At 45.2% G+C, this 18590-nt stretch overlaps 1 protein-coding gene across 2 annotated transcripts in view; it reads right to left on the reverse strand.

Moving 5' to 3' along the window:
- Positions 1-441: 441 nt before the first annotated feature.
- The window catches only part of gab2 (GRB2-associated binding protein 2), a 30096-nt gene continuing 11947 nt past the window's right edge, over positions 442-18590 (reverse strand). The window contains exons 2-10 of one of the 2 annotated variants that reach the window (XM_058080207.2): positions 18248-18551; positions 8601-8838; positions 5289-5869; positions 5128-5225; positions 4732-5011; positions 3843-3933; positions 3641-3743; positions 3442-3561; positions 442-3129 (exon numbers count right to left, since the gene is read on the reverse strand). In XM_058080207.2, coding sequence (XP_057936190.2) covers positions 2986-3129; positions 3442-3561; positions 3641-3743; positions 3843-3933; positions 4732-5011; positions 5128-5225; positions 5289-5869; positions 8601-8838; positions 18248-18551 — 1959 coding nt within the window. In that variant the 3' untranslated portion in view covers positions 442-2985. Of the gene's footprint in view, positions 3130-3441; positions 3565-3640; positions 3744-3842; positions 3934-4731; positions 5012-5127; positions 5226-5288; positions 5870-8600; positions 8839-18247; positions 18552-18590 lie in introns of both variants that reach the window. The other variant, XM_058080206.2, reaches the window with a different exon arrangement.

Here is an 18590-nt window from a genome sequence, read left to right on the forward strand (position 1 = left end):
AAAAAGTAAACCACATCATTCAGTACACCTACACGAGAAAAACATGCCTTGTATTTGTCAGTTTTATACACAAAGGTGTATGTATTGAAGTACAGGGGGCCTCATACAGGTTTAGATGGACCTAAGGAAGTACAGAGGACCTCGTACAGGTCTAGGTGGACCTAACAAAAAACAATTATATTTAAAAAAAAATGAAATATTAATCACTGGCCATTAAAAAAAGAGACTATTTTTTCTACTTTAGATTTGCCACTTCACTATCAATATACTGTTCGGGTAAATTAGACAACTTTCTTTTTATCTGCTTTTAAAAATGTAGATTATATTGAAGTGTAGTTAGTGCACAGCTGGACGGAAGAAGGAAGAAAGGATGTGTTGATGTGCCCAAATGAAATATCATGACATGACTACTACCAGGAGAACCAGAGTATAGAGGGGGAGGAGCCACCTGCTGTGGCCCAGCAAGGTGCACTGTATTCGGGCACACGCTCTGAGCAGCCGCTGTGACGCCATGGAGGTCTCTGGGAAACCTTTAGAGCTTTTCAAACGTTCCAGGTTCTATGTGCTGCATGGGTTCTTTCCCCTAATTTGGTACAACATCATTCCTCTTGAAGTCAGTGTTTCCAAAAAAGGAGCACTTCATTTGCTCACCTGCACAATACGGGTAACCCTACCTCATTTGGAGGGTGTTTTTCAAATGATGGGTTGTTTTTATTTGTATTGGTATCTTGATTCTCTCATATCAGCATAATAATTATTGGTCCAATAATTATGTTGCATGCCTATTTTACATATATATACATATTGGTGCATATGTAAACGAATAGTCTTAGGAGCACATACATGGTATTTCATTGCCCTGCAAGTGATGATCTGAAAGGATCTGCTGAAGAAGCGTTGTGTTGACGTGTTGGTTTATTCTACGTCCACAGTAGACATGATACAGGTATGACAAAGGCTTGATGAGCATCTTCTCTCATATTTCCTTCCACCATCACTGGACGCTTCATTAGGTACAGTGCACACAGTCAAACACCATGATGCCAAGACATGTCCCATTCAGCGCATGACGTTAGAGTGACAGCTGCTCCTAATATTTTGGCGCTTTTACAGTGTGCAGGTGTACCTAATCATTTGACCTGTGCGTGAGAGACACCTTGGACATTTGCCATGACGTGAATAAATTAATAAATAAAGACACAACTTCAGTAGTAGCAACAGCAGGAAACACAACACACAATCCTAACAACACAAAGTCACATCATCGCTTCACATCTGCCTTTTAGCTTTTTTCCTTCACGGCTTCTTTTGTCCTTTTGCTTCCCTCCTTGGCTGGCTCAGCCTCCTTTCTCCCTCTCTCTGACTGGCAGCATAAAACTCCTCCTACTGCATGGGAATACCACCTGCTGGCACTTAGGAGTACAAATGATGTCAAAAAATAGAAAAGCAGTAAAAATGTAGAAAAACATGAAGTGGAGCGGCTGGCCGGCAAAGGGTTCCAGTGGTTCCAGCCCACAATGAAATACTGGACTTCAGGCGTCCCACATGGCTCTTTCTCAAAAACACAACGGGACAAATTGCAATTTGACCAAGGCAACTCTAGTCTGACATGAGTAAGGCAATTACAACTCATGGACACAAGATGGCGTCAAAGAGGCAGTTAGTGCACGGTAAGGAAAAGTGCACTTTTTTTTTGGAATGAAGTCCATCTCCATCAGCCACGATACTTAAGTGAGACATTAACATATTAACACATTAACACACTTACTCTTTTCTGGGCCTTCTAGAGATGTCAAAACAGAACAGAAAAACAGAAAAAGAGGCAGCTACGTCATTGGACACACCTATTCCGCCTCCAAAACCTCCAACAAGGCTCAATAATGTCCAACACATCAGCTGCATATGAAGCACATTGTTATTATTATTCTTATGAACATTGTTACGCCTAAGAACTACTTTACCGGCGTATTGACACCTGGCCACACCACAGCTCGCTGCTAGCCGGCTAGCGCCTAGCGTCGGCACACACTGGCTCCCAATGCCTCAGGGTGCTAGCTAAAGCTAACGCTACATATTGGAGTTTTTTGTTTTTCACGCTAAGTATAGCCTTTCTTACTTACTACCTTCACAATAATAATATATGTTATTTCCTAGGTACCTAAAGACGTGTTACAGTAGAAGATAAAAGCTAGATAAGAAGCAGATGAAATGATTGCTAACTGGGTCATGTGAGGTCGTGCCTGTCTGCTGAAAAAATGACGTGTATGACTTTTCATTCTTACGGTGCTTGGTAGTAATATTGATGTTCATGTTTTGTTTAATACAAGACTGTCTTGTGACAGAAAGCGTGCGTTCATCGTCAGGATTGTGGAGGAGGGCAACATGTTAAAAAAAGTGAACTTTCATTTCTATTTCTTTGAAGTGGAAATGAAATAAGTGATGAAGAATGCTCCTGTTTGGCTTGGCCATCTTGGTGAGGTCAGTGCCGGCTCGCTAGCTTTGCAAGGCAACGTCATGGCTGCTTCTGCATCGTCATCTTTGGTGCCCTCCAGGAAAACTCAGAGTAAAACCTCTCCAGTGGCACATCTACTGTACACTCACATGCCCAGCAGCTCAGCATAAAGGGAGGGATGTGGCGCTTTATGGGGGAGGGGTGCCTTTTTCATCCCGGTAACAACAATGTCATAAGAGTGTAATAACAGTGTCATAAGAGCGGAATAACAATGTCATAATGATGCAAGGTCACAGGAGGTAATGGGTTAAGTTGCAAAAAATAGCTGCTATGGCTTGCTCATGGGCGCCTGGGTGGGTCACCCTTCAGTGTGTACCCGCTCATAGTGCAAGAAAAGAAGAGCTGGGGGCGGGGCGATGCTGATATTTGGTCCATAGATGCTTAAAAGTCACCTGTAAGTCTACTGTCAGAAGGGGGCTTGGATACGTTATGGCTTGGTCTTCGTTCTTGCTTTCTTTTGTGTGTGCGCGGGGTCAAGACTTGACCCCCTTGGCGGGCTCGGTAGACTGACGCACATCGGTCCACTCCTGCATGGTGTTCTGCAGCGCCTGAGTCTTCTCCTTGTCCACCAGCACGTAGTCCACCTTCTCGTCTGATGTCACCGACGACGTGGACGGCTGTGGATGCACAAGAAAACCATTCAACAGGACTGCAGTACTGGGGTATGATCCCACGGGTATTCAGACCTGCTGCCTTAACGTAGTGCCACAGGAACCAAAAGGAAAGGTAAACAGGAGAGAAATATCTGCTGCACAACTACTTTGAAGTAGAATATGAATACTGTACTAGTGGTACTATAGTAAAACTCATGAAGCACAGAAAAGACATCATCAGCCACCTCGGCGCATGTGCCTGAATACAGTGCACCTTGTTGGGCCACAATAAAAAATAGCCACAGGTCCGGGCCGCACAATCAGATGCCAGTTTACCTTTCGGTGTGCGCAGGGCGAGCCGGGCTGGAAGTCCAGCGCCAGGTAGTCCACGTTGCCGCACTTACGAAGAGCCGGGCTGCCGGTGCCGCTTACGGCCGGCGAGGTAGAGGCAGGGTTCTGCTGCAAACAAGATGGCTGCCAGTTAGCAACAAAGAGCGCTCCATGGCACAAAACGCCCGCAACTCGCAACTCTCACCATCGCCACGTAATTCTCCTCGCTGTCTGCCGAGTCGGTGCTGGTGATGCTTTGGGTGGAGATGGGTCGACAACGCTGTGAGGACATGGAATTCACAGCCGGCCTGCAGAAACGCCGGCAGCTATTTACCTCCTGACCTCAGGAGTAAACACACTGGTGTATGTGTGTGTGTGTGTGCAATGAGGCCTGATATGAGACTCACATGGGCCGGCTCCAAGACATGGTGACTGGGCTCTTAAATGGCAGCTCGTCAATGAAGCCGTTGTTCTTCAGATCGAGAGGTGTTGGCTTGGCTGGTGGAACACAAAGACGCACTGTCAGCACAAATGAAGTCAACAAAATAGACTACTGAGAAGGACGACACGGTGATGAAGTGGACTGTGCTGCTCAACAAAACTGTTGTGAGGTCAAAACCGGGTAATGCAGGTCAGGTTTTTCCATGTGTGGACTTCTTATTACATCGACATAATTTGTCTTCAAGTCCTTCTCGTCACACTCACATAGCACAATCACAGCTGTGTAACACTTTATGACAGATTTTGTTTTCAAAAATAGGCATGTTATGTTGATTAATGCTAAAGAAGCATGAGACTTGTTACAAAAATAGGCATTTTATTATATATGTTGATTAATGCTAAAGAAGCATGAGAATTGTTACAAAAATAGGCATGTTATGTTCATTGAGACTAAGAGGAAGAATCCTAAAGGCCTTTAATGTTTACAAAAACACGTATGCTATGTCTGCTGATGGATAAATGCCTTCAATGAAAAAAGCAAAATGCATATTGAGGAAATGGAATCTACGTTGATGTAAAGAACAAAGTGTTGGATTAGTTGAGCACACAGCTGCTTGTACATCCATCAAAAGTAAATCAAAGATTTTTTTAAATTTGGATTGTTCAATGTTCATTTATTGTATTCTATATTTACTTCATTTGACTTCTGATTTATCTATTCATTTCATATTTTTCATCTTTAACATGTCCATGGGATATATTTCATAATTGTATTTATGAACGAGTAAAACGTATGATTGATATATGATCTTTGTCTCCAGGTGCGTTGAGGAGAGTCTCGGAAGTTTCACTCACACTTCCTGTTGGGCTTCAGGTTGCGGTTGATGGGCGGCGGAGTGACGTCGCTGAGGCGTCCCGGTCTCTGACACGAGGAGGCGCCACTCCCCTTGCGGGCCGGCAGCGTTGCCGAAAACCCCGGGAAGTCAAAGTGGTGGGGGCCGGGGCTCATGGGGATGTAGACGTTCCTGGGACTGTCCCCCTGGGCGGCGCTCAGCGGCGACGAGCCGGGATTCATGGGCACGTAGTTGTCATCCGAGTTGCCGCTGTCCGAGCGGGTCAGCGGGGTTCTGGTCCTCTGGGGGGTCAGAAGTCCCAGGCGGTAGGAAGCAGGCGAGGATGTGAGGAAGGGAAGGAGGATATTAGGAAGGACAGAAGGACCTGAGGAAAGGAAGGCGGGGCAGGGCGACTCACCAAGTAGGAGCTGAAGCCGTCGTTGACGGACTCCACAGACTGGCCTGAGCTGCTGAAATGTAAAGGACGCTGGTGGCTGCTGGTCTGGAAGGAGGAGCCTGAGGGGAACAAAGAAGATCAACAGCGAAAAGCTAAAGAAAAAGCGCGGGCTAGTATGCTACCTCTGTGCAGCCTGATGTTCTCCACAGCCGGCAGAGTATTCCTTCGAGGGATGACTGTCACCGCTGCTGACGTCTCTCCGTTTTGACTCCCCAGCGAGTGAGGACTCCCCCACTGGCCATCCGAGCCGGGCTTTGGTGGTCTGGGCGGGGGGGCGCAGGATGACTCCGAACTGGATGGCGTCAGCGCATTGTGATTCTTATCAAACGTCCTTGGGATTTGGTAGAGGGATCCAGGCGGCGTGGGGAGGTCGTAGTTGTCGGTAGGCCGCTCGCTAGGGTGGGGGGCCAAGGTGTTGCAGGGCGTCTGGAAGGTGTATACCTCCTCGCTGTCCAGGTCCAGCTCAGCCGGGCCGCCGAGGGCCTCGGTGCCATAGCCCCGCGGGAGAACATAGCAGGCCTCCTCGGGGGAGTCATCGGGGGCTGGGAGGTGGTGCTTGCCGGGTTTAGGAAGGCTGTAGAAGCCGTGCAGCTGGGCCCCCATCCCGTTCAGACAGTGGGAGAAACCGTGGGACAGCTTCTGGACCGCTGAGTCGCTCCCCAGGAGGACGTTGCTTCTTGTGGCCTGAGAGAAGCTGGCGCTCCTGCAACACCCATGCATACAAATTTAGACATGCCCCAATGTCTTACTTGTGTTATTACTTCTCTAGTCCCGTAAGTCTGGTTGACTTGAAATTTCTCACACAGCGCCACAAAAAACGACTGTAACTTGAGGGTATTTTAACAAAATAGTGGTATACAAACGCCTTTGCAGGGACAGTGTACATACGCAGATGAAGACTGATGATACTAGCGTCACAGCGTTCTTCATCCGCTGTGGAAAACATACACAGCAGTGGACAAACGTATTACTCTTTTGAACGCATATTGTTTTGGAAGTCAAACTCTTTATTGAAGTGGAGCCACCGACTAACTGGGGGTATGTTCCACACCACCGAAATCCAATAGATTTGATAGACTTACACTGCTGAAAAATCTCAACTGGACAAGCATTAGGACCTAGCAGAAAGCGGCTGCTCATTCTGGACCACCCATACGCTCATCGATTGGCTCAGCTGATTAGGTGCTAACGTGTGATTGTGCATCAATGTTGTCACTCATTTTCTTTAGCTAGCTGTTAGCTAGCAAGGACGTCCTTGATAGCTAGTGTTCATCTTCCACTGTAAATTGCTAACGCTGCCTGAGTCAGCTAGAGGGATTTTAATATCAAATTAACATTTTGAGTCTGTGTGTGTGTGTGTGTGTGTGTGTGTTCCCCACCGCGCCCTGTGGATAACCTCCGTGGGAGGCTGGGAGCCACTAATGTCTTTTTTATGTAGTTACTCTAAAGTTGTGGGTACCCCAGCGGCCACTAGATGGCGCCACAGCTGCTCCAATAAAAGGGTCAGCTTTTGCTGCTATTATCGGGATGACTTGTTTATTTCCTGGTTGGGTCGTTACAAATAACGAGCTCCTCTGTGTTTTATCACCTTGACTATAAGATGTCTAATGTCTCTGTTTTTTTGTTTTTAGAGACTTCATGTTTTAGCGCCACGGCCGCTATAGGAATGTAAGGGTTTAACGCTGAGTCATCCATAATGTAACACTTTTAACATCCTACATCATCGTAACTCCCGTTTTATGTCAGGTTTGCCGCATGCCCACACGGCGGTAGGTGGGGGCACCTTTAGACATCAAGCCAGTGATGGAAATAATTTCAACTTCAATCAATCTTGTTTTGATTCTCATGGAATAAGCTTTCTGTATAAAGCTGATGAAACGACCTACGGCCACAGTCTTACTGATCATTGTTGGTATTTTAAATATTAACATCCCTGGAACATGCCGCCCTTTAGAACTAAACATAAAAAAGGTTCACTTCAGCGTTTGAAAAAAACACGACAAGGTGTTTAACCTCCTTTTATAAGATGTTTGGCTTACAGATGCCACATTTCCCCCTCAATTATCTTCCATGTTTGATGCAATTAAAACTCAGTGTGTTTAGGGTTAGCTTCCTTCAATCATCTGTGCTTAGGCGTGGCACCATAATCAATCATTCAATGTCCTTTGTGGATCAATAACATGTGTCTAAATGTAGCTGTGTGTGTGGAGCGCTACACCATGGAACACTTTCTCGGTGCCTGTGGTGTATGAAACACCATCAGCCTGTTTGTCATTCTTGACATGAAATGTTAGTGACAAGACAGTTATCGCCCAGCAAAACGTATTATCGTGACAGGCCTGGGTGTACTGAAGGTTGCACATGATCTTCTGTGTTTACAAAAACACCAATGTTGGCTTCATGTAAGAGCGCAGAAAGATCATCAAAAGAAAACATCCATGTTGAATTCATCCAATAAAAAACATTAGCTTCTTTACAAAAACATGTTGAAAAATTGTAATCAAAGAATAACTAGGATTCATCTTTTATGATGAAAAACATTCTACACTAGTCACCGAGTGTCAGTAATCTTAGCCAACAGAAACAGGAAGTTAAAAAAAAGAATAAGGAACTCTCCCACTGCTAACATGTGAGTATTATGTCTTATCAATCTCTTATTATGTCTACCATATTGGCTCATAGGAGTGTAAAGGTGACTATGGGGGTGTTATTTCATGTCTGCAGGGCTCTAACCATGTTTAATAGTGTATTTAGAAGGTTTTCTTTCCTCGCCCCCTCTCCTTTTTCTATAAAAGATGTTGAGTATTTACTGATTTTTTATGTAAAAAAAATGTTTTTAAATCATTGGCATGGTTGTCCCTATTTGTACATGTGTTTATGTGCTGTGTTTGAATTGAATTCTGTATTAAAAAATGTTTTTTCATATGTTAAAATCTATACACCTGTTAAATGAATGTTATTGCCCTTCAACAGGTGATACTCATCAAAACAGGTCGCCCTCTAAGTCCCCGAATTGGTCACCTGCACCCATCGGGGACATACATATACGTATGTGTGTAGGGCGGGGATGGGATAATATGTCTGATGAAGGTCAAATGGACCGAAACGTTATCTAAATAAACTAATGCATGAGAGCGACACAGTGTACGGGAACCTCTTTTTGAACACTTGGTTGGCTACGCCTGCTTCCTACGCACCTGTGTATCTTCAGGTGTGCTGAGACTCAAGCTACTAAAATATTACATTTCTAAATTAGAATCCTACTTTGCGGAAATGGACTAATCTTGGTGGAGCTATTATGATAAACATCACCACTGGGATTATTGGGGGGGGGTTTCAGCAGCCAGGAAGTGCTACCAGCCTGAGCATTGACCCCACCCGCTCCTCCCCAACAGGAAGCAGCACAGGACACATGCAAGGGTGGTGACCTTTACCGTGCGCTCTCGGTCTTCCTGCTCATGCACTGGTGGAGGAGAAGGTAGTCCTGGGGGGCGCTGTTGGACAGGGCGCTGTGGTGCGAGTGGCGAACCGGCACATCAAAGGTGAAAAGGACGGGCTGGCTGGAGTGGACGGGGGCCGATGACTTGCGATGACGCTCGCCGCCGCTCAGCGGGGCCACGGAGCCGCCCACTTCTGTTCCCACAGAACGTGGCAAATGTTGGAGTCGGCCATCTGCAGGCGGGAGAGAGACCACACCTATGGGTTAGTAAGTGTCACTTAGTCACATGACGTCCTTTCACAATAACAACACAATAAAGTATCAAGTTGCAACTTGATACAGTATGTATATAGTATGTGGAAATGTTTGGAAAAGTGCTGCTAACTAGCCACCTGAATGAGGGGAATATTTTGATGCTTAGGGTAGCGGTTTGATGTTGGAATGTAAAACTGGACAATGATTATGTTGAACGAGGATTGAACCAGCAACAATCATGTTGTGAGACGACCGACCTGAGCAAGGTCAGCCTGAAGGATTCTTTGAGCTGAAGAGTGGAAGCTTCCACATTCATGATTCAGCATTTATCACCCTGCAAAGTCACAGCTTTGGTAAAAAAAAATAATAAAATTAAATAAAGAGAAAGGCGGGGTTTGTGACTTGTCAATCACAGGAAATAAATGAGCATACTGGATTTATTGTGTTCTACTGCGATCTGGTTGGATGCTTGTGTGACCTTGGCGTGCATCAGTGTGCTGGATAATCAATACATAAGAGGGATGCGCCCCGAGGGACCACACAACGCCGCATGCCTCCTCCCCATGCTTTGCTTTTTAGGGGCGGGGGCTGCTTTCATCCTGAATACGCTTGCTATCTGGTAGCACTGCCTTCTGATACTGCTGTGTGATCGTATCTCCATCACATTATGCTGGCACAAAGCCAAGGGCAGCACGAGGGGGAGGGGGTGAAGGTAGGCGGCAGGACGATCCATCGACCCGTCCTGCTGAATGCAACTCGAGCCCAGGGGAACAAAAAAACAACTTATTTTCTTCCCTGATGCTAACCAGCCTCTGCTACTCAATCTACACTATTTTACTCTACTGTACTGCATTGTCCAGTTTGAGGTGTGGCGTTTATGTGCTGCAGCACGGTGTAAAGATTGGAGGCGGTGCCTGTGGGTTGTTAACTCCATGGTGGGATCTTCTGGAGAAGAGCATCCAATGGAGAGATGAATGTTGGATTCAGCGGGAGCAGTGTGGTTTTGTGGACCAAGTCAACACTCCCGGTAGGGTCCTTGAAGTGCATGGGACTTTGCCCAACCAGTCTACATGTGATTTGTGGACTTGTAGAAGGCATTCCACTGTGCAAGTAGTCTAGGAGTTTGGGTACCAGACTAGCTAACTCGGGCGGTTCCGTGTATGCCCGTTTTTTTAAATGTAGCTTTCATTGGAGAGAGAAGGAATGTTCTTATCAGCAACAATTGCATAACGTGATGTAATAAAACAATGTAGCAAGCTGGAGGGCAGGTGAAATGGTGGTGAGGTGCAGGACCTCAGGATCCATTGGGAAGAGCTGGATGAAGTAGCTGAGCAGAGGAAGGTCTGGGCCTCCCTGCTTCGGTTGCTGACCCTGGAATCCGACCTCAGATAAGTGGAAGAAGATGGATGGATGACACAGCTGGCCATTATTATTATTTTTGTTGAGTAAATAAGATATCCGTCTCTCTTCTTCCCACATGGAGTAGCTATGATTTACTCCAATACAAAGAGATCACAGCTCAGGTGTTTGCTTGGGGTAAGGCATTTATTTGAGGTGCTGACTTGATGCACATGGCAGCTCCTTGACGCAGGGTGTCGAAGATGACGCGTTGAAAAACACGAAAACATGACATTTGACCAAATATCTGCTTCATGTAGGACAACATAGTCAAAGCACAGCTGCTCTAATGAAACAAACAAGGGAGGTATCACTCTGCTTGTTTTTCATCCTCCCTTTACAAAGCCACTCAGAGGTCAAGCTGCTCTTTCAGAACACTCAGATGATGTCATGGTGTCGGCTCATCACACTAACGTGTGTGTGTGTGTGGAGGGGAGATGCATGCCTGAGGGAGTGAGGGTGGGATGTCCAGACGAGTGGACATCCAGACATCCACACATTCAGGGCCGCAGCACCCCCCTCCCCCAAATTATGCCATTGTTCTGAGTGATTCCACTCTCTCTGCTCCCTGCTCTCACCCCCTCCCCCCGCAAAAAGCTTTCATTCCAGACCTACTGGCATGGTTGGATATATTGATTGGTCATAGAGACACACTACCCCCCCCCCCCCCCCCTCCCCTCACACACACACAGAGGCAGAGAGTAGGAGAAAGTGAAATGCAATCTCAGCTGATTTTCCCAGAGTGGCGAAGGAGAGGTATGGCTAGATGAAAGACGGCCGGGTCGCTAAGATGGCCGACATGTTTCACGCCTGACGCTAATGGCGCTGATGATGGATGTCGCTGCTGGGATGCACTTTCATCAGCAGCACAACAAGCAGCAGCAGAGGGAGCACAGAGATGCCCGTGCACATACTGTGCAAAGTGGTGAAACAGAAAGTAGCACAACTATGCCATGAACACCAAACAAGATGATGGTGAGAGTCTGGGTAACAGTGCATCATATACAGCATTGTTTTGTTTTGACTAGGGGGTATATGCGTGAATGATGAATGTTGACAACTGACCTCACCTGGTAAAATAAAAGTGAAATAAATAACATAAAAAACCTAGGAGACCCGAGTTCGATTCCACCCTCGGCCATCTCTTTGTGGAGTTTGCATGTTCTCCCGTTTCTGCGGGGACTCCGGCTTCCTCCCACTTTCCAAAAACATGCTAGGTTAATTGGCGACTCCAAATTGTCCATAGGTATGAATGTGAGTGTGAATGGTTGTTTGTCTATATGTGCCCTGTGATTGGCTGCCGACCAGTCCAGGGTGTACCCCGCCTGACTCGCCTGAAGACAGCTGGGATAGGCTCCAGCACCCCCATGACCCTTGTGAGGATAAGTGATAGAAAATGAATGAATGAATGAAAAACTGAATGATCAATAAGACAAGATCACCCGTACTGCGCAGGTGAGCAAATTAAGCACTCCTTTTTTCTCCTGCCTGTGACGTTAATGGCCTGTCCTCACTTCCCATGAGCTCAGGTGGAAAAAAATGAAAGAATTCTCATAAGAATTCAGCATTCTCTAGGGGACGCCGCAGAGGGGGAAAGAAAACAAATAAGTTTACTAATGCTGAGCGCTCACCAAATCCCCCGAGTCAGCACATGGCAGACGGGCGCCCTCTACAGGCGTGATACTCCCAACCCCCGAAACGTGAGCAAACGTCCACCACGTGATGCAAATTAAACCAAGAAGTATAGCAAGGAGGCGGGTGCCACTGGGGTTCCACAGCATTGATCCGCACAGGTCATTATTCAAGCCAGAACCGCTACTGCTACTCCCCTGGGAAATTTGCGTCCCAGCGGCTGCTCGGAGCTTGTGCCTGAATACAGTGCTGGGTCACGACAGGTGCCCCGCCCCATACTCTGCTACTCCTGATAGTAGTCATGTCATGATATTTCATTAGGACTCATCAACATATCCTCATTTCTTCCTTCTTATCTCCAGCTGTGCATTAAGAACACTTCCTTCTACATTTAAAAAAGTGCCAAGGTGCTGAAAGAATGCACCGAATGAAACCTCTTCCTGCCTGACACTGGAACAGAGGAAGGCACATGGCATTATAATATATTGATGACCCTCTTCATGATCAATGATTGTGTGATTCATTCATTGATTTATTATCATCCCAGACCTAGCAGCCACCAGACAAGAAACCTTGTCACCTTTTAGTGGTGAGATGTGACAGCCCTACTAAATAAAGACCCGTCAGGCAATAAAGAGGGATTAGTGTACTCTATATGGTTATTTGCGATGATGCAGTGCAAACCATATCAAAGATATTGTTCAACATTGTCAACTTGAAAAGCAGCGGTCCTGCATGCATCTCCATTATTGGATGTCATGAGTGACGGTGTACCTAATGTTGTGGCCAAAGTGAATATATTCAAGAAGATTTTAAGAAAGATGCGGCAAAGTGTATGCGCCGTGTTGCCAGTTAGGCCGTGTAATCCATCACCTTCTGTCTCATCTGCTCCTCGGATGTCATCTAATAGAGCACGGCTGCTGGATCTCAGGGTTCCCAAAATTAGAAGCCAGCCGTTTGGCCGGGGACAGCGAGCGTCTTTGTCGCTTTGATGCTCATTTCCTCCCGGTCGAGGCCCGGAACTGGAGGAGGAAGACATGAAATAATCTCATCCGAGATGAGATTATTTCTTCTAATGAGGTATAAAAATAGAAGGAGGGAAAGCGGCTGGGAGTATCGCACAGACTGCAGTCACACTGCAGCAACTAACTTCCGTTTATACGCTAACCAGCTTCCTTATGCAAGCTATTTCCTTCATGCTTCCATAAGAGACTGCTTGTAAAAAGCCACGTAAATTAACGTCATTGGCCAAGTGGTGGTAGTGGTGGTGGTGGTGGTGGGGGGGGGCATGCACAAAAGCCATGCACACACACACACACCTGCAGGCAATCTGCCAGAGCAGGACTTACAGCAACACAGCATCCTCCCATTTGCATGTGGTCATTGGGGGAGAGGCTTGCGTCAATGTCATGTGTCACTCTCATAAAAGGAAAAAGAAACTTCCTGCTTCCCAGCATGCTTTGCTGGACTGCTTGGTAAACATTTGGTGGAAGTTATACGTCCTTTCCTTGTGTGTTCACTCTTCTTGCTGTGAAATCCTGGCAGCGTGATTGTTGTTGGTGCTCTTCCAAATGATAATTATCGGTACAATAAAATGAATGAAAATGGAAATGAAGTAGATGATCAATATGTGGCCATGTGCGTGCGTGTCTGGCAGGAAGAGGGTCCACTCTAGGCATGGCTTTCAGCACCTCAGCACCTGTGTTCCATAGAACAACGGCATGAATGGAGTAAGCCATTTAGTCAGTCTTACGGTCTTAGCCTGTGCCGGCGTCTCTTTCCAGTGGATATCACGTCCATCGGGTACGTAGTAACATTTTGGTCGTGATATTGATGCTGCCGTGTCCTCTCAACTGTTTTTTGTTTCATCAACACGACTTTCGAATTGTCTGATGGTGGCCGTAAGCAACAACACTCATCACTCCATCCGTGTGATCGGTATCAGTATCAGTGACCGGAAGGATGTCCCGGTGTTCTTGTGGATATGTCAGCTATTATGTACATAGGCAAAAGAAACGTGGAGCAAAGATAGAACAGACGAAGGTGCATTGATCAGACGCATGTGGTCACATGACCACCTCAGCCTGAAAGTATTTAGCGGGCTTTTTTTGCCTCATCAAGATGATGACTTCGGTTTGGATGAGTTTGATATGGAGGAAGGAGCTCTGGTTTCTCACAAGTCCAACATCTCTGACCTCACAAAGACCCCCCACGTGACATCTGGAAGATCTTCATCTTAAAAGGAGCACACTAGCGTCCTTGAATTTCCAGAGAAGCTGTGGGAAGTATGCTGGACCCATTCTTGCTAAAGGAAGCAAACATCATTCCAAATGAGCTCGTGTTTGGGCTGACATTTAGGGCTTTGCAGCAGGAGAGAGAAGATGGCATGATGGTGATGATGACGCTGGGGGCATGAGCGCCACCGAGTGAGGGACAAGGGAGAACAAAGGTTGTGATTGAGGAGATGACGGTCCATTCATTAGCTAGCACTCGCTGGTGGCGGGGGGGTTGGCTTTCCCCGGGGCATGGAAAGGCCCCCCCCCACCCACCCACCCGACATGACTGTGTGATCACAGCAGCGCACATGACGAGGACAAGGCGTCCTTTACTGAGTAATGTAGGCGAGTTAGAGGATGGGCGCCGGGCCTCCAGCGTTTACTGTCATACTTCAGTTGGTGTGGGGGTTGGGGGGGGGCAAAAGCAGGAAATGTCCATTTCTCTTGGGACGTTGGCATGGCAGCAGATATCTGACCTGCCACTGCCACTGTATCTTTACTTCAACTAATCAATGGCAACAATGGGTTGGGCAATGTATGTCCACAACAGCAACATCAGTTCCATATGCGGGAATTATGACGTCATAGCCATAAAGCCAAACTTAGCAATAGCTCCTACAACCCATCACAAGCACTCCTATTATTATTTATTCATTTAGCCTACTAAATATGGCTTTTAACATAATTAGAGCCCTCAAGACATGAAATAACACCCCTACAGTCATTTTTACACTCATGTTGCCCAACATAATAAGAGAAAATAATACTACATATTAGACATAGAAAATCAGTTTACCACCTTCTAAATACACTTAACATGATTAGAGCCCTCTAGACATGAACGTCACATTTACACTCCCATTAACCTATATACTAAACATAAGACATATTAGACATAGAAAATCTGCTTACGACATTCTAAACATGCTCTTTAACATGATTAGAGCAATGTCGCCATTAAATAACACCCCTATACTCAACTTTACACTCCTATTACCCAACATAGTAGACATACTGTAATAAGAGAAAATAATACAGACCCATGCATGCATGTGTTTGGGTGGCGCAAACAGGAAGTGACACTGCTACAATCACCACAACGTATTTGAATGCATCCTATGAATGCCTTATATTTGTACTTGACTTCATTTAGCCATTTTTTATGCTTGAAATGCTTCATTTAGGCAACAAGAATGTCAACCTCATTCTCTTTTTCGTCAGAGCCTTCCTCACTTCCACTTGCTCCAACCAAGCTTGTACTCATTACTGCCCTCTTCAGCATAACCTGTGAATGAACTGAAAAATATGGCATTTTGTCTATGACTTCCTTGAGAAATGGAAGAAACTTTGAAAATTCATTTTCAGTTCAGGTTTGCAGTGAGTGGTAAAAATCCACCTGCATACATGTTCTAAGAAATAAGAAATAAAGACATCTTCTATGGAATAAGAAATAAAGACACATTCTAATAAATAAGACATGAATGCATATTGTAATAAATTAGAACTAGAAGAGTGTGTATGTCAGGAAGTGAGACTTAGAGGAAGAAAAGTTGATTACGTAAGAATGAGTGTTCGTCATGTGCTGTTGTACTAATGCATGCCGTGGAAAATAATGTAGCGTGACGGGTCTGTTGCATTTATGGAAAAACAGGAACTAACTAAGTAATTTTTGTTGTTGTTTTCCCCCACTGACGAATCCCCCCCATGTCTTTCTAATGACAACAGCAGTTGCAAAAGAAGCCCAGTCTTTGTTTTGTTTGTTGTCCTTATGGATGAAGGCTTTTCATAAGACTGATTTTTTAAATCCATTATCAGCCGTGCATAAACATAAAACTATGCTACGTGTCTCATTAGCGCTTTTTTTTTTTTTACCAAGCGACAATACGACTCGCCCAATTGGACAGGAAAAAAAAGCAAATCTTTCCTGCCACATTGAGGACATGAAGCACTTCCTGGTTATGCAGCGAAGACGTTTGCAAGCAGGAAGCATTCATCACTTTTTCCATGTACTGTATCAATAATAGCTATGTGGCATTTTCAGTCCATCCTGGTGCGACCGCACCTGCTGCCACCTGCTGGTGGGGAGGGGCTTTGGCCTTCAGCCATTAATGAACATTTACTTCTCCAAGGTTTATGTTTCTCTTACACACGTGTTCTTCGGGCACTCTGTATTCACAGGAACAATGAGCCACACTCTTCTCATACTTTGGAGAGTCAGGTGTGACTTATACTGACATATGTTATAGCGAATATACAAGATGCTTTTTGTTTGGAGACTATGTGCCTGTAAGTCATGTGCAATTCCTTTACACAGCAGTGTTGTTTCAGTAGATAATATAGCTGCTGCGTCTGCTACTGCCTAACTATATACTCGAATATGACTGTCCCTCTATCTTCATTTTTTTTTCCAGTTTTGCTGTTCAAATGCGGCCGTTTGATAAAATATGACAATATATTGCAATCTACTAATTACATTTCTACTGCATGACAATCATCTGTACTCTGCATGTATGCTAGCTGCCCTGCCTCCACCCACTGAGACAAAGAGACTGGATGATGCTATGGAACAAAGGTGACAAGGTGCTGAAAGCAATGCCCAAAGTGCCAGAAACGCATGGACATGGCAACATATTACCCATCCACTTCATTGTCATTCATTTTGTGATTCATTCATGAATTCCTCAAAGGCAAATCTTTGCATCTTTTAAAACAGTACTATAACATACAGTACTATACCAGACCATACCCACACTATATACATAGTTGGTGTCCTTGCTGGTGTAAACATTGTACACAATTTTAGAGGGGAAAAAAATGTAAAATTTCAAATATCCCATACAAAACATCCCCCTCTCATTCTTTAGCATTGCATACAGTAGCACGCACATTGTCTTGGTAAGATTGTTATGTCTGACAGCAAACTAACAGCTGCTTTTTAGTTGTTTTAAGAAAAAGAAGAAAAAGTAAATATTTAAGAGGAAGACACGACCAGTATTTAGTTAGCGCTTCATGCTAACAAGCACAGGGATTCCCCTCGTCATGTCAACACCTTCACGCTATAAACGGGCTGCTGCTTTTATTTACACACCTGTACACGTTTCTTTTTTTACCCTGCATGATCAGCCACGCGGGGCAAACCATGTCAACAAACGACCAGATGGCAATGTTAGCATACATGCTAGCTAGCTGTACAGCAACTGCCTTTTCACCACTAAGACCAAAAGCTACTACTACTACTAATAGTAATACATTTGATTTATAATGCTAGCATGCTCGCTAGCAAGCAGCACAGCAACTGCCTTTTCACCACAAAGACCAAAAGCTACTACTACAACTAATAATAATAATAATGGTAATTCATTTGATTTATAATGCTAGCATGCTCGCTAGCAAGCAGCACAGCAACTGCCTTTTCACCACAAAGACCAAAAGCTACTACTACTACTACAACTAATAATAATAATAATAGTAATTCATTTGATTTATAATGCTAGCATGCTCGCTAGCAAGCTGCACAGCAACTGCCTTTTCACCACAAAGACTGAAACAATGTCACCACTCCTTCTCCTTTCCTCAGTGTGGCCTCCCCTCCTTCCTTCTTTTACTATTACTACTAGTATTAGTACTAGTAGTAATAATAGTATTAATAATAATAATAATACATTTGCACTAAGGTCGTTTTCCACATTATGGTGAAATATATCCAAGACAATTGTCTTTGATTTGTATTTATATTATTTATCAGGATGATAATTATGATCATTTTATCCCTGCTATTGTCAGTAACCGCTTATGTTGACATCAGTCAGCTAGTCCAGGGGGCATTAGTATACACGGTGTTATAATTACTACTATTATTAGATAGTAATATTTAGTAGATAACCATGTTCTCAAATAAAATAAACAACAAAGCAATACAACAATAACAAGCAGCCAAATTATGTAGGTGTATTTCTGATGAGTATTAGGATTATTAGGAGTTGTCTAGTTTGCTGTAAGATGGTGGAGATGAAGAAGTGACATTTGTATGTGGTTAAAACGCAGCAGGCGCCAAAGGTGAAGAGGAGGGCGGCCTCCTTACCGTGGTGGTTGTCGTCGGATTGGTTGAATCCGCACAGCTGACAGATGGAGCGCACCCACTTGTTCATGTCCTCCTCCGTCTCCGCCACCAGGTAGAAGGTCCGGTCCGAGGTCTTGATGTCGAAGACGAAGCTGTCCTGGAACTCCTTCCTCTTGAAGGTCAGGCCGGCGTCCACCTGCTCGCAGCAGTGTAGGTCAATGACCCGGATGGGCTTCTTTGCGTGGTCGTTCTTGTAGTACTCCAGTACATCTGGGTCGCCGCTCATGCGACCGCTGCGCAGGATGAACCAGCGCTTCTTCCACGCCTGGAACGGGAGATAAGAGCCCTGTGATGCAGTACTACC

This window comes from Doryrhamphus excisus, linkage group LG8 (assembly GCF_037039965.1).
Source record: "Doryrhamphus excisus strain RoL-2023G ecotype Guam linkage group LG8, RoL_Dexc_Guam_v1.1, whole genome shotgun sequence".
NCBI lineage: Eukaryota > Metazoa > Chordata > Actinopteri > Syngnathiformes > Syngnathidae > Doryrhamphus > Doryrhamphus excisus.